Here is a 27,994-nt window from a genome sequence, read left to right on the forward strand (position 1 = left end):
TACATTGATACAGTTCATTTAAGTACTGTGTGTTTGTGAAAGAGCAAGACAGACAAATGATTGCTCAGACACCTGTGAAGAGACTTGCCTGAAATGGACTAGAACTTGCTGCCCATAATTGCACAGTTATAACTCACACATTTTATCTGTTTATTCTAAATATAATAATAATAGTTGAATGAACTTTATATATTCTCTAGACATGTACATTTAAGGTCATATCATCATATATCTTCACCTTTGAATACATGAGAGGATAGCTATAAATAATATCTTTCAACAACGGACTTCTACATATGAAACTACTTGATGTACCAAATTTTTGTATCTCATAACTTGTTATTCTTAGCACTCAATCAGATGTTTCTACCCAACTTGTTAAAAGTGTATAAAGTGGTGCATTTTCTGCACTGGCATGTGATGGATCGATGTGAAGTGCCACACACACACAATTTCAGGAATTACATAACATGTCGTCTTCTTCTTCTTCTTCTTCACTAAATTGGCTATCCTTTATCTCTCAGAATGTGTACTACCAACTGATCCCTTCTTCTCCCTTCTTGTCTAAACTGTTTATTGATCATGTATCACTTCCATACATGACTACACTCCATACAAATACTTGCAGGAAAGACTTCCTGACACTTAAATCTATACTCAATGTTAACAAATTTCTCTTCTTCAGACACTTTTTTTTTTGCCCTTGCCAATCTACATTTTATATCCTCACCATTTTGACCATTATCAGTTATTTTGCTGTCCAAATAACAAAACTCATCTACTACTTTAAGTGTCTCATTTCCTAATCTAATTCCCTGAGAATTACATCATGTAAGTAGCTATTTTCAGCAGCACAAAGATTCTAGCAATTAGCTGCATCTTGCAGTAAGTATGTAATATCCAAGAATACCCACGAACTGCTGATGAGTCTGCTGTGGCTCGACAGCTAGCCAATGAAAGCGTAAATTTTAAAAAATCATAAGTTGACGAGTAGCAATGTCAATAAAAAAAGATATGATAATTTTAAATGAAATTTTTGCTTATGTATGATTTTAAACATCCTATTTGTGGCTTTGTAACATATCAATGAAAACTGTGCTTACAGGCAGTGACACTTAGCAGTCAAGCCCCCTCAGTTGTTTGTACGGCAGCTGTCAGCACAGTGTGCTCACAGTGGCCCTACATTCTTCACAGTTTCACTATGTTTTTATATTATGCGATGATGCTAATCATGGCTATACATTTTATTTGCTTATTTTCCTAAGTTTAAGGAGACAGGTATGTTATTTGTTACATGTGTCTCTGATCATGTGAATCAACACTACTACTTGCATTGCTGTAACTTATTACAATGCTCATCCTCATAGATATGCACATTCTTTTTTAGATAATACTGATGATGATCATAACAATCGAAACCAGTTACTGAAGTGAATAAAACAAATTTGCGATAATGTTTTTGGGTTTCCATGTGCAAATTACTGGGAAGCTGTGGAAAGTACTTTGCCATTGAGCATCACAAAGTATTCAGTGACAGTCATGGTACTGAAATAATGGGAGCATTTACATATGATTGCTGTTTTTACAATTCCAAAGTGGATTTGAGGAATTTCAAAACCAAACAGTTCTGCAGCTATCTTACAATGTATCTAATCCCCTCTCCTTCTTCCCAGCCATGTGATTATTTTCCTCTCTAACCAAAAATAGAAAAAAAAGGCCATGTGTTGACATCAAACTGGGTCTCCAAAATGGTCTGTGTCTACCCATAAGTGTTTGTGAACAACCTTCCCAACAAGCCTTTAGCAATGTTTATGATAACATGCAACTATTCACAAAATTTGAAAAGTAGGCTGGAAGATGTTAAAGTGAATTTTCATTAATGTAACCATTTCATCACTTCCTGAAACTTTCAGAGCAACTTACATGAAAATATTTAGTTGTTGAACTTCAAACAAGTTAAATCAGGAGTAACGATGAAATGGGATCTTGACATTTCATTGAAGTCAGACACATCAGATAAGAGGAAATGTTTTGGATAGTGGCCAAGTGAATCTGGTTTAGAAAAATGTTTTCAGGATATAACTGGAACATTGTGCAATATTTCAAATAAAAGCTTTACACAACACGCAGGGCATGTTTTCTAACAAACAACCAATAAAAATTAGAAAGGTGAAGCAACTGATATTCAGCACAATGCACGAGGTCATCTTTTCAGTTGTTGCAATAGTTTGTGATGTAGTAGATAATAACACAATCCTAGTGTCTTGTCCTGTAGCCAGGTGTGAGGCCTTCTTCCCCCCCTCCCCCCTCAAGCATATGTGCAGCCAACACTGTGCGTTTGATCAATGAACCAGCCTGGCGTATGATCGAAACACATATTCACACTCCCTATGAAGCTGAAGAAAATAGTGTTAATTTTTCTCTGATTTATTTCTTGCTTCATATACAGTCTTGCGTCACTACTACAACTGTACAGTTAAAATCTCAGACCATTATGTACAATACTTTCGGAGATAGAAATTTTACCTAAAAACCATAATAACTTTTCTTGTACTCCAAACATCTGAAACTAGAATTATAATATCAGTTCACAGAAATTGCTTATGTAGACTCTTCTTTCTTTTTGGTTACAATAGTTTGCTAAAATTAATATTATCAACATTCTCATTTAATTATGTTTTGCTGTGTAAGTAGTTTAGAAAGAATGAGAAAGTGTATGGAGGACATAAATAATTTGTGTGTGTTTTACTTTACTGAAACATGCCCATACCTGCCAACTTTTCAGAAGAGCTACCAGTGAAACTCACGCACGACAAAAAGATATAATGATTTTCGACATACCCGCAGCTTGACAAAAATAACAATACATCTGGGCTACAAAACACAATAATGCATTAAACTTCCTGGCAGATTAAAACCGTGTGCCGGACCGAAACTCGAACTCAGGACCTTTGCCTTTCGCGGGCAAGTCCTCTACCATCTGAGCTACTCAAGCACGACTCACGACCCGTCCTCACAGCTTCAATTCTGCCAGTACCTCGTCTCCTACCTTCCAAACTGCACAGATGTTCTGTTACTCTGCTGCAGAGTGAAAATCTCATTCTGGACAATAATTCATGCTCTAATGAGGATACTTCAATGAAACCACATCTATTTGCATCATACGTCAATGATCTGTAGATGAACATAACAATCAAGAAGAAATCCATGTTAAAAAACAGCAGGTGTGGCGATATTGGTTAGGAGCATACATACCAAGACTTCCTTGATAAATTAAGCAGATATACGAGAACTGAAAAAGGCTTTACACGATAAAACTTGTTTGATGTAACACAAGCAAGAAATAATGAAATACACACTGCAAATCAAGCACTAGTTCATCATCATAGTTGTGAATGTTTTAGCTTCCTCCAAAAAGTATTGAGAAAATGTTTTGTCATAACAGGGACCAGAACTCCAGGTCTTCAAAACAGAAATAGATTCCAGAGATTCACTGGACATGGTTTATCTGAACTCTGTTCTATTTTTCTTCATAAGGCTGAAAACACATTCACATTCTGCATTGCTACTGGGTATGGTGAGAATAAAGAGCATTACTCTAGAAATTCAGTTACACTTAAGAAGTCCATCGGCTCCAAAAATTCTTGATATTTGTGCCCAGCTGGAATCAATTGCAGCATCTTGATTTGCAGCCAAAGTGTAATCTACCTGAAGAACTTTGAACTGTCTCTGTAGCTCATTCACCACCTCATCTGTAGTTTCATTCTCTTCCTTGCATAACATGATAGGAAATTTTTCCAAGAAAAAACAAATGGAAAAAAAACTGTGCATCTTCAATTTAGTCTAACCTAGCAACTTGAGCATGCTTTTAACATATCATCCTTGTATGGAAACTTGTTAATGATGTAGTCACTGGCAGTACAAAAGTAGTTCCTCACTGATGGAAGGAAAAGGGAATTATCTGTATCCTGGAGATCATTCACTAGGCTCGAAGTCTGCATGCCAATAACTAACCCTTCAACACTTCTTTGATTCTGAATCAAGTTATACTCAACTTCAAGCACTGAGGAGCTTTTGACAATTTTTGGCTTAATAAACTTGGTGAACAACTGCTTTAGCAAATCCATTAGAAGTTCTCACACACGCACACACACACACACACACACACACACACACACAAGACAACTTGCAGGGAAGAATTGTGAAGGACAACATTCAGTTTGTCAAACACAGGAATAGTCATATGAAGGAAAGTGTAAAAGGCCTTATTGAAGTTTGATACAAACAATTTTTCCTCAGGTGTTTTAGCAGAAGTCTTACTTTTTAGGGTGGGTTTGTCACATTTGGAAAACTATGCTATTCTTTTAGGGTCATGTTTAGTAGCAGTATCAAAAATTCTCTTCTTCTGGTACTCTTTGGATCCGCTTTGTAAAGAAAGAAAGAAAGAAAGAAGTGGATCACACTGTTCCAGTAGTCTATCCAAACATCTGCCTAGAGATAACCACCTAGTACGTACATGCTTCAGAATTTTCTTTGCCTCTTTATTGTGCAAGTTCTGAAATTTCTAAAGGCATTCTTTTCTTTTGACACCCTTCTCTAAAAAATGAAATATCTCATCCACTTTGAGTGGTAATCCTCCAGCACCTTTTTTTTCTGCTGCTAGATTAATCAGGTGGCAAACGCAACCTATAATGCCAATACTGGTTGAACTTCCGTCAGAACTGCTGAAGCCAAATTTTTGTGTCCTATCACAACAGGAGCATTGTTGGAGCAGAAAGCCACAGAGTTTTCAATTGGTATGTTATGAGAATTCCGCTGTGACAACACCAGGTTACCTATGTTTCGCCCTGTTGAGTCGCATCTAACGCTGGTATGGACAGCACATTTCCCACTACTTTTCCTGCGTAATATCATAGAATGTAACAATAGGATACAAATTGGCATTCATGTCATTGCTTCATCAGTTGTCAAAGAAAATGGTTCATTCTGACCATTTTATTTATAACGCATGTTATTTTTGTGTGACCACAGCTGTATTTCTTTGCAACTTCTGATGTGGGAACCACCTTCTTAAATAAAGCACCAGCAAGATCAGCCACAATTACGGGCACACTACATTCCACGAAAAAGGAAGTAAACAGACACTCGGCCCTAATTATGTCACTGTAAACGTTTCCAGACTTGGCGAAAAGGTGTTGATTTTCTTGTTATCTTCCTTCAATTTAACATAACTTACGTGTTTATCGCACTTCATATGATTACTTCAATTGTTTCTTCCACCATGTGCAATACTAATATCACACCCACATACTGTGCAAAAGGCAAATTTTTCTCCCTTTCTTGATTTTAGTATGCACAGAAAATCAACAGAATATGATTCTTTACATCTGGAAGTACTATCTCTTGTTGGATTTATTCATGAACCCTACAACAGGAATACTGCGTATGAAAATGTCTGAGAACAAATGCCTCGGTATGTACTGAAACATCAAAAGGAACCTGGATCACTGAACTTCACATAAAATTATAACATAAACACTCAAGGCAGTCAAACACTTCATCGAAACATGTCAAAGCACATAAAGGTCTTAAACCATTAAATGAACACATCGCCAACCTTGTGAACAAATACTATTAACATGGAAAAACACACACACGCACACGCACACACACACACACACACACACACACACACACACACACACACACACACACACACACACACACACACACGGAACAAATGTAATTAGGCCACATATGGGCAAAGAATATGGGTTAAATCACAACAAGTGAATGGAACAGAACAAAGAATTTGTGGAGCAGAGCCTGTCAACAGGTAAGATTCAAATGAAAGAACTGTTATCCTGGCTTTAAATTCAATTCCAATGATGACACGAACATCACATGGTTAAAAGTACTAATCATATCAAAGAGTGAGTTATCGACTATCGTAGACTTCCCTTCGACCCACGCAAACAACTGATTGTTCAGCAGTGGGGTGATTATTGAATGTTAAATTACAAATTTTTTTCTGCGAAATCGTAAAAGACACTGTCCATCTTTAAAACTGTAAAATGCTGCAATTTCCATAAATTTTATGAATAAACCATAAAAATGGCAGGTTTGACAATGTAAAAGTACCTGTGGGAAAATCTTGTGCAACTGTGAGTCACGTGACATATGTCCAATGTGCATGATTTTGTATAAAAGAAGCCAGAATGAAAGTTACAAACTAAATGAACTAACATTTTATTCCTGGGAATAATTCTGACTTTGTTTTGTTTTTATTTAAATAAATATCCAAATTTTGAAGTATTTAATTGTCTATGTCATTTTCACTTACTTTCAACATTTCACATACTCGTCTGAACTGTTTTTCTTACAAGCCTGGATTCTAAGAAATTTGAAAGCACAGAAATGGTACATTTCAAAATTGTTTTCCTCTTGTTTTCAGTAGATGATGTGGCAAAAGAAATATTTAAAACTAGCAACAGTTTAACCATAAAATATTTTAACCACCTGTACCTAAATCTATTCTTCACGTAAGGATCTTAGTTTCACTACTGGTCAATAATTGTTCCTATTAAAATGTCTCTGTATTAAACTACATTATGTATTAGCAGTTACAACAAAGATAACTACTGCAGACAACAATCGTTCCTATGTTGAAATCTGCTGACTGGATATGAATCATCAATAAAAACATTATTTACGGATGTCAGTTCCAACATCAAGAGGACTACTTGTTTCTAGATAGTATTTCATTAGTCACCTGTTCCTTGTAACCAACACCACAGTTCCACCTTCTACGAAAATTTTTGGTGACAAATCATGACAGCCATTGGCAAGTTTTAACACTAACTTTAGGAATTACTTTTTATCTGTATTTTAATTTTAAAGTTCAGTTTTTTATGGGGTAGAGCTCGAGGTGCGTAATTTCAGAGCAATATTCACAGGTATTTGTATATACTTGGACAAACGTCACACTAACTTTTGAAACATGAAAAAACTCTACAGAAGCAAAATTTGATTAAGGTGAAAGATGTCCAGGTGGCACATCCATTTTTTGATGAACATGAGCTCCAGCCTAAAAAGCTATGTGACAGACAAGTTTATACGTAAGTGGTGTCTGAGTACAAACGGCTGCAGAATTTTAAAAGGTTAAAGCCAAGTACTTTTGTTTGTGAAAATAAATCACAAAAATAACATCCTGCAACATTGTAACATACTTTATGACAGGATTTGAAGTTAATATGGAATATTTGTAGATATTTAGCATATATAGTTTCATGCAAGATTTTCTTTTTCACTGAATTAAATGTCCATCACAAAATCTATCATTCCAGAAAAGGACGACAATAATTATGTAAAACTCTGGGTATGCTTCACAAGTCAAAACAGTCTGGTTGGATGATTCCAATTACTGTAAGAAAAGCATCACCAACATCTCTTCCAGTCAAAAGGTGCTTAAGGACTTCTCAAAAAATACAACATAGATTTCAAGTTCAACAACAAGTAGTCTGAAAATACTTGCTTTATGTGTGAAGGCTTGTTTCTGATCAACATAACAATATGTCTATAAGGGTCCATTAACTAAAAGCACACTTCTCATGATAAAAAACTAATTATAATGGGTAATGAAAGATACATGAGCCATATGAAGGAGCACAGTGATTTACGGTGAATGTTACTGATTTCAGGCTTTTGAACATAATGTCAAAACTTTCTGTTAGTCAAAGTCAAATAGCCATTTATTACAATCTAATCTAATCTAATCTAAAAACCAACTAACTGACATTCTTTAAAGTTTATCTTCCTTTTCAGATTTATTTTGTTTTCTGTTATCCCCATTTGTAAAAAAGGACTTCCAAATGAGACGATATTTCTATTTCACTTAGATCTTCTCATATCATGTAACTCTTTACATAACATAGCCTTCCACTGTAACTCACATGCACACACTCATAAATTAATTGTTTGAAGTTACATTACATTCAGTAAATTTTCTGAAGTAGCCGTTTTTGTTCACATGCATTAAACTGTCACCTGTAAGTAGGAATTCCCAACAACAAAGCCAGGTATATAATTTGCTCTTAATGTTTCATGTAGCAGTGACTGGGGAATAACAGATAGAAAGAGCCCCAAGTGCTCATTAAAGCTGATAAGTTGTGTCACATATAACAAAAACTGCAAGGGAAACCGAGATTATGGGGGTAGGATAGGAAAAGAATGAAAGGTTGATAAGACAGGTAGACAAAAACACCATAAAGAAATGATCACACAAAGACACACAGTGCAATTGGAAAAGCTAGTGCCGAACCACCATCTTTAAACGTTCCCATGTTACTTCCTGCAAATTTCATGTGCGCTTCAGCTATAAATATGTACAATTTGATGGCTCCCAAGCTGGCCACACATGCAATGTCAGTGAATACAATGGCAGGACATTTCAGGAAGCTCTACAAAGACTTTATATCCCAGATTCAACCAGCTGAACACATATCAGTTTGACACAATCCATTTCACCATGGACTACTTGAAGTATATTAGCAAGAGTGTAACATCATCAGAGTCAAAAGCCTGCCACAGTACCTTTCTTTACCTCACAGGCACAATCGATTGTGTCTTCTGTGACCACAGAAATGCCACTCTGGACACAGGGTGAATAGAAGCTAGTGGTGTAGTCTTAAGAGCCACATTCTCAACTGAAAAATGTAGACAAGTTGGTCAGGATACAATTAAAAAAGAAAAAAAAAAATCAGTTCACTATGCGGTGGTCCTTAAGCAACTTCGATGGCAGCCATGAAAAACACATGCAATAGTCATCAAGCTACATGTTTTCAAATTATGACTTGTTAATATATATAAAAAAAGTAATCACACAAAATAAAACAGCAGTGCCAAAATCTGTTATTTTCTCAAAACAAGCTACACAAGTTGCCTGAAAACATGAAAAAGGTTTGAAGAATATGCTGACATGGTGGACAACCTCATGCAATAAGCTCCAACGGAACATTGTTTTAAGTACCTACATGGTGCATTGCTGAATACAATGCCTAAGATCTGTGTGTGTCATGAGTGTAATATAAAATAACTATGCATCTCAAATGAGGGATTAAATCACAAAACAGTGAATATGTATTACTTTTCAACAACACATGTCCTGGGAAAAATACACGTCTAAATGAACTTTGTGAAGATAGAATTTTTAACTCCACTAGATCACAAGAGAAGCAAACATTATACTAAAATAAGACAAAACTGATCATATTTTAGTATATGTGTTCAGCTGTAACAGTTCAAACTGGAAAACTAACATGAAAGATAAAATAATGAAGGGCTCATGAGTCTGTGACTAAGGTGGAAAGCTACAATTTCTCTAACAAAGTACGATGAGGAAATCATTCTTCCCAACAGACATTCAACATTCCTGTATCAATCTCCACATAAAGAGTTCTGTGGAACAAATAAATATAGAATAGCAGGCATAGCAGGAAATAAGCTCATGAGCTTATTTACAGAAACCGTGAAAGACACAGACCACAATGAACCAACCAGGATTAGGATCTGAATTCAAATTCTTGCAACAGTGAGATTTTCCTATTACATTATTTCACTTGGTGCATAAGAGAAACCTCCAAGGTCAGAACTATCAACAGCATACAACAAAAGCTGGAGTTATCTATGTAGAGGGTTATGTTGAAATGAAATCTTTAAAGAGTAAAATTTGTGAAATTGTGGTGAGGTGAGGAGAGGAGAGGAGTGATGGCAAGAGGGGATATACGGTAATTTTATGTATCTTTCCGCTGTGGTCAGAAAAAAAAAAAAAAAACATTGAGAGATTATCAATTCTTGCTTTATTTTGTACCAGAAGGAAGGAAGATCAAAACTTAAATCTCGATGGGCATATGGAGGGCTGAGCCACAATTCTCACAAATGTGAGTCCATTAGCCTAGCCACTGTACTTACGTTGCTCTGTGATGAATTACTGCAAAGAGAGTGCTCAAGTTTTTAATAATGGATTTAGAATAATGCTTACACAGAAAGAGCACAGAAAAGTGAAAGCAAGACATTTACAATAACAACAAGAAATCAATAAGAACAAGAGGGAAGTAGCCCTCATCCTTCAATATCAGATGGACAGAATGGTGAGAGACAATACATTGATTCAAGCAGAATCATACTGCCAGTTATCAATGCTGTCTTACATGCCAGTTTCCATGTATAAATAATACATCTACATGCATAGGTATGTGGATGACAGTACTGATTTCCATGTATAAATAATACATCTACCTGCATAGGTATATGGATGACAGTATTCTTGGCAAAAACGTGGGTACAGGATATGAGGATACTGAATCCCATGCAAGCAAAGACACTCTATGTCACCTGGACAGTAATTTCATTGGTGAATCCTGATACCACTGGCACTGCTGCACCTTTGTATATCTGCCACATAGAGGTTCTTGTCATAGCTAAAAAATACTATTTGCATTTATGCCAGAGCAGTGCTCACGTCGTGACAGATAGTTATGCCAAGAACAGAATCAGAATAACCAAGGCTAGTGAGGTACAGGAACAATAAGTGAACCAATGATTCACAGGTAGAAGCAGTTGTTCAGTTTAGGATGTGAGGATATTCACAATGAAGAAAAACAAGCAGATCTTAAAAAGTGAGTGAAGAATTTGTGGAGAGAGCTGCAGTGATGAATGGAGAGAAAAGGCATTTCACATTCCTGAGATGTATGTTTCAGTTTAGAAAATTCCATGAATAAATCAGCATGAAATTGTTATCGGTATAAATGGCACTAATCTGCTATAATGGTACACAAAGCTGGATTCGTACTACTGTAAGTGTCCCAGTAAGAGAGAAAATAATGCAGAAAAGTAATGGAAGGTACATATTTGGATATACAACAAAGAGTTGTGTTTTTATTATGATTTTTGTGAAGCATCACATCGAAATTTATTTTCTGAATCACAATTATAATTCACCAACTTTAGGATACTTTCAAATATCTTTGATAATGAGTGTTTCATAAGGAGTTTGTCCATGATAGGTACTGTTACGAATGACGCTGACATTGCAGCCACACAAAGAATTTTTTGTGTAATAGAACAGATCTCTGGTTATAATGTATTTTAACAAGGATGTATCAGACATTGTCCAGGAGGCAATAAGCTACTGTGGATACATTGTCATAATCATGGACTGAACAGTACTAAATTGCAAATCTACACCAAATTATGTACCAGTATTTCAGCACAATTTTCATACACAGATACGAAAACACCTACAATGCACCTTTGAACACATTCAGAATAGTGCACACAGATGGGCTTCAAGAAAGGCACAACAAACATGTTGCTCAAAAAGATCTGTGCAACTAGTCTTCAAGGTTTTTAAAAACGTTTCAGATACAAATTACACAGGTTTCAACAAGGAAACATTTACTGCTTTGTTTTCCAGAGATCCTATGGAAATAATGTTATTTTACACCAATTTGAAAATAAAAAACATTACAGTCAGTCAGTGAAGAATCTTCTACATGTTTGCAACAAAGCTGTCAATAAATTGAAACTTTTTCCTTACTCATAACGATTTTATACTAATTTCACCATTTTCTTCACATTCTCTTCACACTCATTGTCAAGTACACCCAAGTACAACTGAATCAGACATGAATACTGTGTTGAAGGGAGTGCTCCTGCTCCCACAGTTAATGGAATAAATCACTCCAGCATATGACTGAGATGTAATCACACTTCATACTGACTGTCAGTAACACAAAGCAGTGACATGGAGAAAATCTCGATGTCGTGTCATTGAGAACAGATGCCCTTACTGAAGTTGTGCAAACACTGGCCTTATGAGATGCCGTTGTCAAGGTTATGAGAAAGAAAAAGAAAGAGAGAGAGAGAGAGAACACTATTCACTGATGCTCAAAGCAATAAAAAACGTCACCTGGCCCGAAAAGAAGCAGTATGTAAATTAACATTTATAAAAACTGCAACATTAAGGATGCTATGTGTGACTTAGAACATTATACCATAAATTATATGTGTATTAGAATCAACAGACTGTACATGTTCTCCAACTCTGTGAGTTTAGTGTTATGCTACAATTAGCAGCTTTAAACATCATGGCATGGAAACAAAGAGGGACTAGGTATGTTCCTAGGGAATCTCCCTTCACACAAATTGGATGTGACTCCACAAAGGATGAAGATTGGTTGCTGGAGGAGGTGACAATCTAACTTTGAGGCAACTGTCCTGCTGAAATATGGCATGTGGATTGGTTTGAAGGTGTGGCAATATCTCAGTCTTCAAAAGTCTGCCTGATGTAGTGATTCCTCTTTGGATCGCTCTCAATATCTAGAAGTCAAGATCACATGTATCAAACAAACACCAAACTATTCCACTTGACGTTTTCCACTATGCTATTCAAAGCCTGATGGCCATCACTGTAGAACAGCATGACATGAGACACATTTAAAAACAATATAATTTGATCCTCAGTATTCATTGAGGGTATTTACATGCTCACTGTAGTCAGTTGGATTTGTAGCTTCCGGATAATACTAGCATGCCACCAGTGCAGCCCACCTCAGAGTATACATATCTAAGGAGTGAGCATTGCCTACTGCATGTGTTCTCTACATCACACCAGGCTAGTCAAGTGACTTTGGGACAACACTCTTTGTCTACAATTTGCAATAATAGCAAAACTTTGAATATTACAATTATTCGCCTTGTTTTACTTGTCTGTCCAGGTTTAGTAACAGCTATGGTGCAGTATTGTCATTGCTATGGATGTAAAAAGAAGTGTGTGAAAGGAAGATGAGTTACTCTTCACATGTATATACTATTACAACAGAAGTATAACTATTAATGTCATATTGATGTGAGACACTTTATATATTGGAAAAATATTGAGACATGGTATTATAAAATCTTGCACTGCAGAGATAATTTCAGCAATTTTGTGGCCATATGTTTATGAGACAGTGCTATATTAATATACAGATAAAATTTATACACGACAGTCTGATTAACTGCCTCTAATTTATAAAGGTTCTCAAACCCTTGTGTGTTTCTAATTATTTCTGCATGAGACAGTTTCCTGAACAGTGTCATTGGAACATAATTAATTTAGAACAGATTTCACAATACAAAACGATGGGGGGGAGGGGGGGGGACGACAAGCACGTGCGCGCCCACACACACACACACACACACACACACACACACACACACACTTTCAGTTGCAACAACATTCGATGGAAAAGAACGAAGAATATGGAGACTTCATAGATCACTGCAAAGTGAGTTGCTTAAGTCAAGTGGCATGCCTGGAATGATTTTTTTTATTTAAATCTCACTTCTGTTGGATTTATGAAGGAAAAAGGAGTGCTGGAACGAAAATTAGAACATCTGGAATGGATTGCACACTTCATATTTTAAGTAGACTTGACTGCATGCTGCCCACAATGCGATATTGCAAGGTAACTTCTTTCTTATTTGATGGGGATGCAAAAATTGCACTGTAGAAAGGACACATTCTGACAAACACAATCCAGTTCTCTAAGCTCACTGGAATTACATAAAGCACGAGGTTTGAAGAATTCATTGTGGCCTTGCAAGGATTACAACGATAGTTTCATAAAGGTTTCGAGGACACTGTCAATCTTACATCTGTTTTCGAGTTTTTTTGAGACTGCTTGCTGTTTCCATTGAAAGTGCCCCTGTGCATGTGCAAATGTAACTGACTCACTTGCAAAGTGATTCCAGTTTTAATTACAAAGCTTTTTACAGTAAAACTGTCCAGGATATCTACATTGCTTTTTTCAGGTAGGTTTTTTAAGTCTTCATAATGAGGTTGCACAAGTACTACAACATTTTGATCAACATATTTGGGCGAAAGATCTTTTTTCGATTATGAAACTGAATGAGTCACGATTATGTGGCAACTCGCGTGCGAAACCCAGTGATATTGCCTGCACCTGTCGCTATGCCGACAGTTTGTACCAGATAAAAATTATATTATGTCTTCAGTTCACCAAAAATAATTAATTAATACTGAAAACTTGTTTTGCTTGTGATCTGTGTTATGAGAATACGAACTCTTAAACCAAGTCATGCAGTGCGACTGTTCTGCCATTTAAATGCAGTGTGTTCGCTGTTTTCCCCTCCTCCCCCTCCATGCACAGACAGCGTGGCATGGCAGTGGGGAATATGTGAAGCAAGGCTGAGCACTTTGGCACTCAGGCCTGAGCATGGCCCATGAGCCAAAATCTTGATCACCTCTATTACAGATATTTTATTTGTCTATAAAAAGCAGAAGGGTAAATAAAGAAAAATTGAAAATAATAATGGACAAGTGGGTGGTGCATTCCCTTGGATGATACCAATCATAGACACAATTGGAACACAGAAATTCTGTACACAATGAGCATCACGTGAAGGCAGGTTACGCACAGTTATAATTCTTTGTATGAATCTCACGCAGGAAAGAAACAATGTTAACATTTCTGAAGATTTCATGTGTTGGCAAAAATTTCATGGCAAGCCACGCATAATGGATTACTTTACCAAAAGCTGGCCCTTGCAACTGATTATGAATCAAGATATACTACAGGAATTTCATCAAAAAAAATTTCAAATTTTCTAATTCATTTATTGTCCTTTGCTTTTTTCTTTTTTTTTTCATTCATTTACCAGACATAAATTAGCAGACGAATAAGAACAATGTTAATTCAACATATATTGGACAACATTCATGTAATAACCTTCTACAGACATGGGTAGATAAATGAAAAATGAAAATGATAAATGGGTTTCTAACATGAAACACAAAAGTGTCAAGCTGTAATGTTGGCCACTGTGCCATTGCTTCATTTGGAGTCACTGAATGACACAAAATATCTTGAAAACTTTGACTGTAGTTTTCTCAGAAATGGCCGAGTGTCTACCGATAAGCTGACACGTGTGATTGTTTATTTTGACCCCTCTTTCACTGAGCAAAGTTTCTGGGAAATTCTGTTATGGCACTTGTCCTGTTCTCATAAGACACCCTGCATATAGTGATGGCAGGGTATAAGTGTGCTGGTAGCTAATGAAGTCCCAGCAGGATTCACTGGTTACTATCTTTGTACTGGGGACGTTTATTACAGGAGGTGTGATAAGGACTGCTGGTACATATTTGAAACTGTACAGGCACATCATATTCCCCATTCATTAACCAATCGAATCGAGCTGGAAATCTGTAATGAAAGAAAAGCAATAATGAAACCAATGTTCGCATACTATGTAGGAATGGTTTGATGACCATCCCACTGACATGCAGTTTAGCTGTCTGACCTAGATCACATAATCTCCACCCTATTTGTCATGTCTGGGATGCTGGGGGCACGAATGTGGCCTATTCCCTGAGCGAACTACATTAGCTGCAAGTGACTGTTGATTGGTTATAGATTAGCATAGCTCTTAAACACTTCCTGTGTCTTATGGAGTCAGTTGTGACAAAGCAAAAGCATTGTCCACTATTTGGAATGTTTCTTTAAGTTGTAAACATTTGGAGGAGTAAAAATGTTAGAGTTTATTGTGAAAAGAACATACACTGTCAAAGTGCAAAAGCAGTAGTATACTCTATACTTACCAGTATACATCTACATAAATACTTCAGATACCCCAGTACAGAGCTTGTTTACATTCCTCTGTACATGCCCTAATCTCTCGATCTTTTCCTCATGATCCCTACGACAGGTACACACACCTCAAAAAAAGTTTGGAATATCACAGTGTTTACTACAATAACTTCTTATAGTACACCCACTGATGCTTGTGCAATACCTTATTAACAAAATAAGCATAATTCCTTCTGAAAACAAGAACAATTTTGGTTAATTAGAAAAAATCATTACAGAACAAAGCCGGATCTCTCCTAAGTGTAAATCTTAAAAACAAAAATAGAGATCATCATCATCATCATGTCTTTAGTAGTGAGTATGTGTTCCCCACACATGGATGAGTCCTTCCACTCTGCGAGGCATTTTCTGGATAAGATCATAAAGTTTATTTTTGGGTATGTGATCCCACTCCTCAATGACAGCTTCAGTGAGGTCCTGAAGACTGTCAGGTGGATCCGGACACTGTGCAATGGCCATCTTCAACAGGTCCCATGCATGCTCAATTGCATTCATGCCCGGGGACTGTGGTGGCCAATGCATTTGGTCGATTTCGCATCTTTGAAGATACTGAAAAACTGTTACGAGTATGGTGCGGTCTCACACTGTCATCGACTAGGATGAAGTTGATACCGACTTCGCACCTGTAGGACCTTACAATTGTTTGTAGGACCTCTCAGAGGTACTGGACCCAGTGAAATTGCCGTAGATGGAAATTAGAGGGGTCTGCCATCCCACCATTACTGCTGCCCAGAACATTACATTTCCACCTGCAAATATATGGACTTCCTGAACCTATTGGTGTTCCTGGTGTCATCTAGTGCATCTCCAAACCATAAAATGTGTAGTCTCCAGTCATAAACCAATCCTGGTTTCATCAGCAAACAAGACAATACTCCATTCTGCAATGGTCCTATCTATGTTGATGTGCAAGAGCCCAAATTCTTCAATTGCGTCTGTTCCGTTGGTTCAGTGCAAAATTTCTCACTGGTCTTCTTGAATGAAGAATATGCTGATGCACTCTTCTATGCACTGCTCGGTTTAAGATACAAGTCCCTGTTGCTCAGGATAAGTAATTTTGAATATTTCTGGCAGATGATGTTGGGTGCCTGCGAGCTGACAGTTGGAGGAAACCGTTCTGCATCAGTCTTACCGTATGAGGACAACCATTGTGAGGCCTATTGTCCATATTTCCCATCTCTCTGTACTTTCTCCACACCTTAGACACACCACTTGACAGACACATAACCTATCGGCAACATCTTGCTGTGTATGTCATACTGAAAGTAAAGCCACTATCCTGACTCTACCAAAGGGTAGTATGCCTCTATGTGTAAAATTCGTTTCATTCAATATATTTATATAAACGTTTCATGGTATCTTTCACTGACTTGTTAATGAGTAAAACACAGCAAAAAAGTGTGATTCCAATATGGGTGCAATGAAACTGACAGATATGAATGCATGCCTTACACACCACATGGCCACAACCTGACTTAGCAAGGGCTTTCCTCTTCATGTGTATCTGCAGTTGATGAAATTCATTCACTGTCCAATTTGCTTGAAACTTGGTATGGAAACTTGGCAGGCTTGATATGTAAAAGAAAATTTTCCCCTTTTTAAATGTTCTGTTCCATCTGGTACAAAACAGATTGTCTGTCATGAAGTTTGATATTTATATTTTTTCAAAACCTGGAATGTAATGATCTACACTCTTTCACAAGAGTTACTTTCGAGTGATCCCACCCCCTCTTCTCGCTAGTACGTTGTAGTTTATCAAAACTAGTGGGTCAGTGGTCTCCCTCTACTTGTTTGATTACTTTTTTTCTTTTTAACATTATCCTTCTGTCTGGTTTTATGTGGACTGCCCTGGTTTCCTCTCCTGAGTCTACTACTTCATCTCAGAGCAGCACTTACACCCAATGTGTTCAATGATTTGTTGGATATATTCCAATCTCTGTCTTCCCCAACAGGTTTTCTCTTCCTCTAGTACCATTTAAGTTATTTCTTGTTATCTTAACACATGTCTGTGTCCTATCAACCTATCTCTTTTTCTAGTTAGTGATTCCTTTCTTAACCAATTCTACTCTTTATCACCACACTGTAATATGAACCAGCATTTGCAAATGAAGGTAGCTAACAGTCAAAAGTACAATTTGATTGCGTGTAAAGCTATGGCATAGTCAGCAAAAACTTTGTGTCATTGTCTTATTTTGTTCTCTTGTGATTTCCTTACAAATAAAGACAAATGAAAATTTTTTGTTATCTAACAGATCACTCAATAAAAAGAGCTTTCACAGTCCAACATAAGATTTGTTTCATTAACCTACTATTTTATAATGTAACTTTCAGCAAATGAATGTCACTGCAACACTGATGTGTGACTGTGTATCAAATTTATAAGTTCCTCCTCCATGATGGGCCACATCATGAAAAATCTTTTTGGTTTCAGACACAGCTTTGCTGCTTCCACTAACAATGTAAGGAACAAGGTAATCTACTTCACATAACCATAAAAGTCCTTTTAAGTTTGCTATGATATAAAACAACATAGTCAATACATGATTTGGAACACCTTACTTACCACATATCAATCTGAGTTGAATACTCTGTAGAACCGAGAAGCACATCTGGTGGGCGGTACCAAAGTGTTACGACTTCATTTGAGTATGTTTTTGTAGGAACAGACTTTGCTCTAGCCAAACCAAAATCAGCCAGCTAAAGAAAATAAACAAAAGGTAATTTTTATGCAAATCTGTGACATTTATAGTTCATTATTTAGTGATAAAAAACAATGGCAAATGTTGAAAATTAGAGTGGATTTATAGCCATGTACTGATGCAGGTAATGCACATTTTTAAAAGTGTGCTTATTAATATATTAAAGTTGACTTGAAACCCATGAACAAGTTTTATTCACAATATGTAGTATTAGATATTTCCTAAAAGCCTGTCAATACACTGAAACAGTTAGTGTGAGAGCTTATGGACACAGCATTTATATATATACATGCACCTACATTTAAACTTCACTTACCACTGTATAACATACTATGTAATGTAACATTACCAACTTTTTATTTGCCACCTTTTTAAGTGGCTAGGTGAATAGACTGTTTTTAAGTGTCCCTGCATGTCATTATTTCACTAATTTCACCTCTGCATTGTGTGTTTATAAAAGGACAGGCAAAGAGGCGAAAGTAAAAACTGGTTTTAGAATCATAATTTAAGACTTGTTCTTGGAATTTGAAAAACAGCTCTCAATGGGATGCCCTACTTCAGTTCGTCACTGAACCTTGCAAAGCACATATACAACACAGCTAACAAAGCATACACTGATGAGCCAAAGCATTATGACCACTGCCCAGCGCGAAGCTGAATCCCTTCTGGTGGTGTTACAGGCACGTGGTGCAATAAGGAAAGAATGTAAGTGAAAGAGAGATGAATGGACAGCCATTATAGCGAAGATACGGGTCACAAATGTGAAAATATGCTGATATAAGCAGTTCTGACAAAGGGCACATTGATGTAGTGCTCCGGTTGGAAACGAGAACCTCTGAAATGGTGAAGTTGGTCACCTGTTGACATAATACTGTCACGAGTACCCATGGAAAGTGGCCGAAGAACGGTGAAACCATGAGTAGGTCAAATGGTATTGGATGACCACATCTCATCACAAAACATAGAGGTTGGAGGATCTCCCACTGTGTGATCCAGGATAGACAGCAATCTGTGGCAGATCTGACGACAAAGTACAATGCTGGTGCAGGCAAAAGTGTTTTGGATCACATCGTTCAAAGGCCACCACGGAACATGGAGTCCACATCACACAACCACTATGTGTTCCTATGCTGACCCTACGACATCAATAGTTATGTAGAACCCATACCGAGAAGCATCTCTGTTGTACTGTGTTTGGAAACTGGAGCAACACACTATTAAACAGGTGGTCATAATGTTTTGGCTCATAAGTGTATATGACCCAATGAAGGGTAGTGGTGTCTCTGTATATTTGCACATTGAGCTCTGGCACATAACAGAACACCATGTATTAATCAAACTGAAAATAATATTTCTTTCCAGGAAACCTACAATTATAAAACTAGTATAATTTGTAACATGTGACTATGTGGGTGGAAAACAATGTGGCACACAATACTTTACACGGTAATGTGATAATGGAATAGATGATGATGAAAAGATAATACCACCTTCAAATGATGAGCCATCATGTACAATTTTACATCTAGTACATACCCACAGATTGAAATAAGAATACAACATGCAGCAAAAGTATTATCTACGTAAATCAGCCATTTTAATTCAGTTGTAAGAAGTACAGTGTGATTATTGAGAAGACCTTAAGATTTTTCACTTAAGTCAAAATGACATCTATTTTACATTACACGAATCCTATTTAATGGATCCTAGGAAGATAAGTCCCTGGTATATGGAAAGAAATCAAGCATATACTTCTGACTTAAGTACAAAATAAGACAAAATAATATAAGGACTTAACTTTATGTAACATTACAATACAGTAAAACCCCAGTTATCCAAACTTGGATCACCTAAAACCTGCGATATCGGAAATGCGTCCGAACACAACAACTCCAAAAAACAATACTGTACTGCACGGAAAAAATTCGAGGGCGACAGTGAGAGTGAGTCAGACTGAGGCTAGCAGTGAGAGGTGAACTCCCACCCTTCAGTTGCTTCCCCAGCCACCAACTCATCAGTATAAACATAGCTACTCTGTAAAAAAAAAAACCAGTGCATCCACATGAGTGTTTATTTCCATTGTGTGTGTATTTTCATGGTACAGTGACTAAGTGAATGTGTGTTATGATTACTTTCACTAATAAATTACCTACTTTCAAAGATAGTGAAAAAGGACATTCACTGCAAACTGTTGCAACTAATTACAGAGATGACGTTTCTACCATTTCAGAATCAGTGACATGTAAAGCTAAATTTCTAGAGCAAGCTGTGAAAAACCCTCAGAAAAACCACAAAAACATCCAACTTTCAAAAAGTAGACGAAGCTCTTTATATCTGGTTCACCCAACAACAAGAAAAAGGCATGTCTTTGACTGGCCCGATACTGCAAGAAAAAGCCAAAGAGTTAACAGAGTTGTCTGGCGGGGAGGGTAAAGATTTTTTTCTGCAGCTCTATGTGGTTAGAGAGGTTTAAAAACCGATAAAGCATTTGACAATTGAATATATGTGGAGAAAACATATACGCAGACCCATTCATGGCTGATGTTTTCAAAACAGAGTTTGAAGACTATAGCCAAGGCTACACTAAGGATCAAATACACAATACCGATGCCACAAGTGTTAATTTCAAGATGATGCCTTCAAAACCCTTAGAAACCTCAAAAGAAAGTTCTGCATTAGGACACAAAAAGAGGAAAGAATGGAGAACTATTATCTTAGCATAAAACACTTCTGGCACGCACAAACTGCTCCAATGTGCATCATGAAGTTGAAAAATCATCAAACATTGGAGGATGTTGCCCGAAATGCACTACCAGTTTTTTATGGAAGCCAAGACACTTTTTGGATGTCTTGTGAATTCTGAGCAACATGGTTTAGTGATAAGTCTAAACTGGAGGTTGAAAAGCTTTTAACTGAAGAAGAGCTGTCCAAAAATGTGATCTTATTGACATTTGCCTGTGCAAAATTGAGGTAAAAAAGTTGCAATATTGCTGTGCATTTCGTTCACCTACATTTTACCTGTCTCATTTACCCACTGCATTGAGGGGTAATAGTGACTTTTTGGAAACCATCTTACAGGATAGTGATATGCAAAATGAAAACATGAATGAAGGCAGTAACTATCAAACACATAATTTGTCAACATGTGCAAGCCTTGGATAAAGCGAAAGCAGAACCTCTTCACAGGTGTTGAAGAAAACTGTATGATGGGCTTGAAGGAGACAACTCACAAAATTATGAACACCTGACAGAAATGGCAAATTTCCGGGTGCAAAGACATGGAAAAGTGCATGGTGGATGAATACAATGCCACAGACAATTCGCCAGAAATCACAGACCACGAAACGGCATTGCAATCAAATGTTGACAGAACTGAAGAGCTCAAAGCAGATGACAGTGTGCCAACTGACAATGGTTTTGAAGCACTAGAGATAAGCCTAAATTAAGAATCCATTATCTTTCAACAACCTACTGGGTATAGAACAACACAGAAATTATAGTACATTTGTTGTTATTTTGGGTTCCTGTAAGATTTGTTGAACAATGCAGTGAATCAATGCTGGTTAATGTCCAAATGAATTTATTTTTTACTTATTTGGCGTATAGCATCTAAGTATGTATTTCAAAGGTGTGTTGTCATGAGCACTGTTCAACCGTGTCGGTACATAGTGCTCTGTCATGGAGTATATACTAAGCTCGCTGCAGAATCCCGCAGAGTTGTTGCTGATGATCCTCATGTGGTTCCACAAAGATTTTGAATGGTGTGACATCACCAATAGAAAACGTTTGGAGGGATGAATAATTCATCCCATATAAATTATTAAGTACAATATACTGTATAATGATGTATTGTAATTTTAACCTTAATAAAGAACATAAGCTTAGTGTACAAAGAGATTTTAGAATTCATTTGACTTAAAAACCTTTCATAAATACATACTGTAATTACAAAACAAAATACTGCAGTACACATTAGATGTTAACGATTTAATCGAAAAAACTGTTGTCCTGAACGGTTGCGCCCCCACTCCCCCCTTTAGTTTGGTTAACTGGAGTTTTACTGTATTACACTGCTAATATTAATTATATGATACACTACTTTTAAAAGTCTTTGGAAAGAGTTTTATATAATTCACTCTTGAACTCCACTATATTACAGGCAACACATTTAATATACTCTGGCAAGTTGTTACACACATGTGCATGCATGTATCTTACTCCTTTCTGTACTCATGTTAAACCCCTGCAAGCTTTCTCCAAGTTTGGTGGGATGCAGGCAAAAACAAAAGACATTAATGAAATCATGCAGTGTGATACTGTTTTCAAAAAACTAGGTATTTTTAAAGAGTTCATTGCAGGGTGTTCTAGAAATACTGTCTGCAACTCAGTTCTGTAGTCTGAAAACGTTATCCCTGTAAGGGCAGCTCCCCAAAAAATGATTCGGTAATTCCTTATTGAATATAAATAAGTGAAATAAACTGATTTCTTCATTTTTAAATCCTCTATAACTGTAAGTAGACACAAAAGTAGCTGAAATAAGTCCCTTCATTAATTCTAGGGTGCTGGTTTTCCAATTCAGGTTGTGATTTATCAGTAGTCATTAAAACTAAAAACTATTACTTCTTTTATTTTATCTTGTGCAAAGACAATGGTTACGGCTTCAATGAAAAGTACTGAACTGTACATGCCGGTAGGCATAAAAATTTAATGATGATCCATTTGCTTCAAACCATCTGTTACCCTTTTTGAATACTTTCCAGCAAGAGAACTACACTATTTTTTATACTTATATCATCTGCAAAAGGGGCAAAATTTTCGTCTTGTGACAGGGCAGTGGAATATCTTGAAATAACTAAGACCCCAAAATAAAATCGTGGGATACACAATGTCTACTTGCTTCAAATTCAGAGTGCCTATTGGTAGATGATGGGAATGGAGTTGATACACAGGGCTTTCTAACATGCTAATTTATGAGTAAAGGAGACCACTCGCCAAACAGTTGAAGGCACTGAGTCACTGACAGGCACACAAAAAAGAATGAAAACATTGCTAGTTTTTGGATGAACCATTTTATGAGCTAGCTACATTGTACTGACTGCTGAATATACAAAGCCAGGACAGCAGTTCAGTAGGTGGACTGAGGTTCTTGTGTCAGGTGGGGTGGGAAGAGGGAGAAAAGAGGCAGGAAGTGGGAGGAGAGGTAGGAGAAAGGGTAGTTGGCAGCTCAAGGAAGATGCAGCACATGTGTGGGATTGGAAGTGGGAGGCAGAGGCAGTAGGTGCACAAAGATGATGACATGAGGGAGTAGAGAGGGAAGGGACGACAATACAGAGGAAGATGAGGCTGTTGAGTAGAGCGTGTAGGTGAGGTGGCTTAGTGGACATTGAAGCCTGGGAGATTATGTGAGTGAATACTGTGTTACAAGTCATCAGCATTATTTCGAAAAGCTGGTGTTCGAGGGGGAGCTAGGTGGCACTGACAGTGAAGCAGCACTTTAAACTCTAGCATGTTGTGCTCAGCAGCATGTTCTGCCATTGGGTGATCAACTATGCTCTTGAGCAGTTTTGTGTGACCATGTTTGCATAAAATGCTGTGCAGAAATTGCAGTAGAGCTAGTATGACATTGGTGCTTTCACAGGTAGTCATGCCTCTGACGCAGTGGTAGAACCACTATAGTATATACTGGGTAAGTGAACTGGACAAGTTGTGTAGCTGAGTCTTCCACAGGGATATGACCCTTGTGGCTAGGGATTGGGAGTGTGGATGGGGCAGGATGTTGTGTAAGTTGGATAGGCAGTAGAATACTATTTTAAGAGGGGTGGGAAGTATCGTGGGTTGGAAGTTCCACAATTCAGGACATGAAGATAAGTAGTCAATACACTGGCGAAGGACACGATTCATTTGCTCCAGTCCAGGATGATACACTGAGTGACTTTTGGAGTGGGAGACATCCCTTTGTAGCTGGTTTTAGAGTGGGTGGTGGGTGGATTAGAGGTGTGTGAGAATATGGTGTGGGAAATTTGTTTGTGGGCAAAGGCACACCCATCAGTTGTCTGATATCCTAGCCCATTAATGCCAAATATTGCTGCACCATCCTAATGGGTACATCCATTGTACATCCCACATTGATTTCTGCAATTACTTCATGCAGTTTTGCTTGTCTGTTAGTACTGACAACTCTATGCAAGCACCGCTATTCCCGGTCATTAAGTGAAGGCTGTTGGCCACTGCTTTGTTCATGGTGAGAGGTAATGCCTGAAATTTGGCATTTCCCTTACAATTTCTGAAATGGAAGTGCCATGTGTTGACCTCAAACAACCATTCTGCGTTCAAAGTCTGTAATTCCTGTCATGTGACCATAATCATGTCAGAAACCTTTCCACATGAATCACATGAGCACAAATGACAGCTCCACCAATGCACTGCCCTTTTATACGTCAAGTACATGACACTATCGCCATCTGTATATGTGCATATTCGCTATCCCATGAATTCCGTCACCTCAGTGTACGTCCACTATATAGTCCCCTTAGTGTATGTACACTATATATTCCCATTCCCTGCTTCTCTCTAACTCCCCGCCCCTTCCAACATGGCCTCCTGATGCTGCATCTAGCAGCTGATCATCCTATTCCTACCACATTCCTACAGACTCTTACAGGCAGCACTACAGCATCTTCCCCCATCCTTTCCCGACTCTCCCTCCTCATCATCTCCCTCTTGTTGCTTCTGTACCCTCACACCACCCGCCCGAGATTCCTACTCATTTCAGTCAGGTCTCAGCACATGGAGATGACAGTGGCCAAAAGGTTGTACATGTATGAATGTGTGTGTGTTTTTTCTAAATCTGGAGGAGGAATGTGCCTGGTAGTTTAGTCCACTTTTAAACTTGCCACTCAATGCCTCCTCTATGAGGTGAGTAACAATCTATCCTATTATTATTATTATTATTATTGTTGTAAGCTCTTGGGATGGCGGTGTTGGAGGTACATATAGGGCACTCAACAGCAATGTCATCAGTGCCCATACTCAACTGATGGGTGATGAACACGATTTTGTTTCATGAAAAGTATGCAACAGGTGGTAAAATATTAAAAAAATGTGATCCTCAGCCGACTCTCTCTCTCTCTCTCTCTCTCTCTCTCTCTCTCTCTCTCTCACACACACACACACACACACACCTTTACACAGAACACCAACAAATGTATGCCTCAAGGCAGTTTGTGATTAAAATACACAGACTGTATTGTAAGCTTTTGAAATTTTAACAGTACACCACACCATCATGCACAACATCTCTCCTGTAAGGTCTGCCTCTGGAGCTGGACAAACATCTTAATGATGCTTCCTCATTAAGTAAACAAATCTGAGGTGAAATAAGCCCCTCTTTGTATCTTCTCTATTTTTTCTATCAGTCCTAGGGTTCCAATCTCAGCGGTAGTACTTAAGTACTAATTGAAAAGAAATTTTGTAAGCTATCTCCTTCATGGGTGGACTACATTTCTTGATGATTCTTCCATATAAATCTGTTTCACATCTCCTTCACCTATGACTAGTTGCATGTGACTCTGCATATTCAGAGATATTTAAGGTATGTGACTGCTTTCAGTGACTGAGTGACAACTGTGTAAGTAGACAATAATGGGTCTTTCCACATATTTATGAGCAATATATTACAACTCTTTATACTGAGGGCCAATTGCCTCCCTGAAATTTTCTAGTGTTGTCACTTCTCTATACACAACAGCATCAGCCACCAAGAGCCTCAAGAAACTTCTAACGTTATCTACCAGGTCATTTATATGGGGTGATTCACGAAGATATGCAAGTATTTTGATATGGTATTCTACAAGTAAAACTAAAGAAAAAAGTTCATATACACATAGGTCCACAAATGTTTAGTTACGAGTTACGGCTAGTAAAAGATTATGCCTGAAATTTAGCAACTTCGCTAATATGAAGCCATCACAAAATTGTACAAGGTTAAAGTAAAGCACGATTTCCATTTATTTTTTTGTTATTGCTCTGGTGAATCTAATAAAATGTGTCCCAGACGTGTATCTGCAGTAGTTTTCCAGATCATCCAGAGAAGCAAAGATTATTATACAAGTAAATTTGTTTACTTTCCATTACGAATGTACAAACTTTTATGTCATTGTTGGCAACCGTTAGTCTGTTGTTTCAGTCACTTCCTAATCTTGAAATGAGTTAGTTTTCTGTATTGTTCAGTTTATGAGAACAAAGTCAATACACGTGAGGCATTACTTGCTCACATTATGAGTGTAATATATGAAATTAAGAACAACCCTGTGAAACTGAAATGAGCAACAAAATCTGTTCATGCACGTGCAGCTAAATGCACTGAACTCTGAGACATTTTGAACACCTATCGTGAATGTATTGTGAAATTGTACGTACACTGTACTACTTCCTTAACACTCAGGTTCGTATTTTCTGGTTTAACATGAATTCACGTGTGCTATGGTATTAATAAAAGCAGATTATCTGACACATTCATACAGTTTCAGTTAACGTTATTATCATCATTTTTCCAAAATTCTCTATAACTTCTGTTGACAACTTTATGCAACGGTGTGGAATTTAAAAAACAAATTGGGCCAAGTAGTTAATAAATTAAAATTTTTATGAAATTACATCTTTGCTTCTCTGGGTGTTCTGGAAAATTACTGCAGATATGCATCTGGGACATGTTTTACTAGATGCACCAGATCAATAACAACAACACAAATAGAAATTGTGTTTTACTTTAACGTGATAAAGTTTTGTGATGGCTTCTATTAGTGAAGTTGCTAGATTTCAGGCAAAATTACCCATAACTCCATAACTAAACATCTGTGGACCTATGTTTATGTGAACTTTTTTCTTTATTTTTACTTGTAGAATAACAATTAAAATATTTGCACACCTTCATGAATCACTCTGTACATAGGGTGAAAAAAAAGTATACAAATTTTTGAAGTTTTTAGATAAGATAAAAGGACACCATTTGTTATGTGACAAAAATGTCACAGGTGCACTGTTTCCTGACTAGAGGTTCATGAAAGTTTTGATGTGTGATGTTCAGATGTGGTGCGCAAAATGCTGTGTGTTGAGTATTGTTTAGAGATGTTACTGACCTCTTAGAGGTTCTTTTTGTGGGTGGAGATGAAGCATTTGGTGTATGAGACACTGATACACATTCCAGAAGAGCTGGTTGCCAGTTTGGCTTAAGCTGCAACCTGTTTTTTGTGAAACACTTGGTTGTTCTGATAGTGTCAGACAATCATTAGCACACAGATGCCAGTTATGCATTACAGTAAATGGATGAACTTCAACAACATCTCTAAAACAATATTCAAAATACAGCCATTTGAACACTGTCTTTGAACATTACTAGCAAATCTTGCTGATCCTGTACTGAACCTACAACATTTCCTTGGGGTATGCTTGAAGCTATTTATATGCCGAAAGATTTATTTTGGTTAAAAATGTGCTTGACACACTTTGGTGATCAATTAACAAAAAAAGGATTAACTTGAAATCAATGGTTTGGTGGATGTACAGTTAAGTGCCAGACTGTACATC

The 27,994-nt window shown here is 37.2% G+C and overlaps 1 protein-coding gene across 4 annotated transcripts in view; it reads right to left on the bottom strand.

Annotated features, from left to right (window-relative positions):
• LOC126184877 (cyclin-dependent kinase 17-like) overlaps positions 1–27,994 on the bottom strand; it is a 205,255-nt gene that overhangs the window by 32,749 nt on the left and 144,512 nt on the right. For all 4 annotated transcript variants that reach the window (XM_049927505.1, XM_049927502.1, XM_049927504.1 and 1 more), the window contains one exon: positions 18,274–18,407. In XM_049927505.1, coding sequence (XP_049783462.1) covers positions 18,274–18,407 — 134 coding nt within the window. The remainder of the gene's footprint in view (positions 1–18,273; positions 18,408–27,994) is intronic.

The sequence above is a fragment of the Schistocerca cancellata genome, chromosome 4 (genome assembly GCF_023864275.1).
Source record: "Schistocerca cancellata isolate TAMUIC-IGC-003103 chromosome 4, iqSchCanc2.1, whole genome shotgun sequence".
Taxonomy (NCBI): Eukaryota; Metazoa; Arthropoda; class Insecta; order Orthoptera; family Acrididae; genus Schistocerca; species Schistocerca cancellata.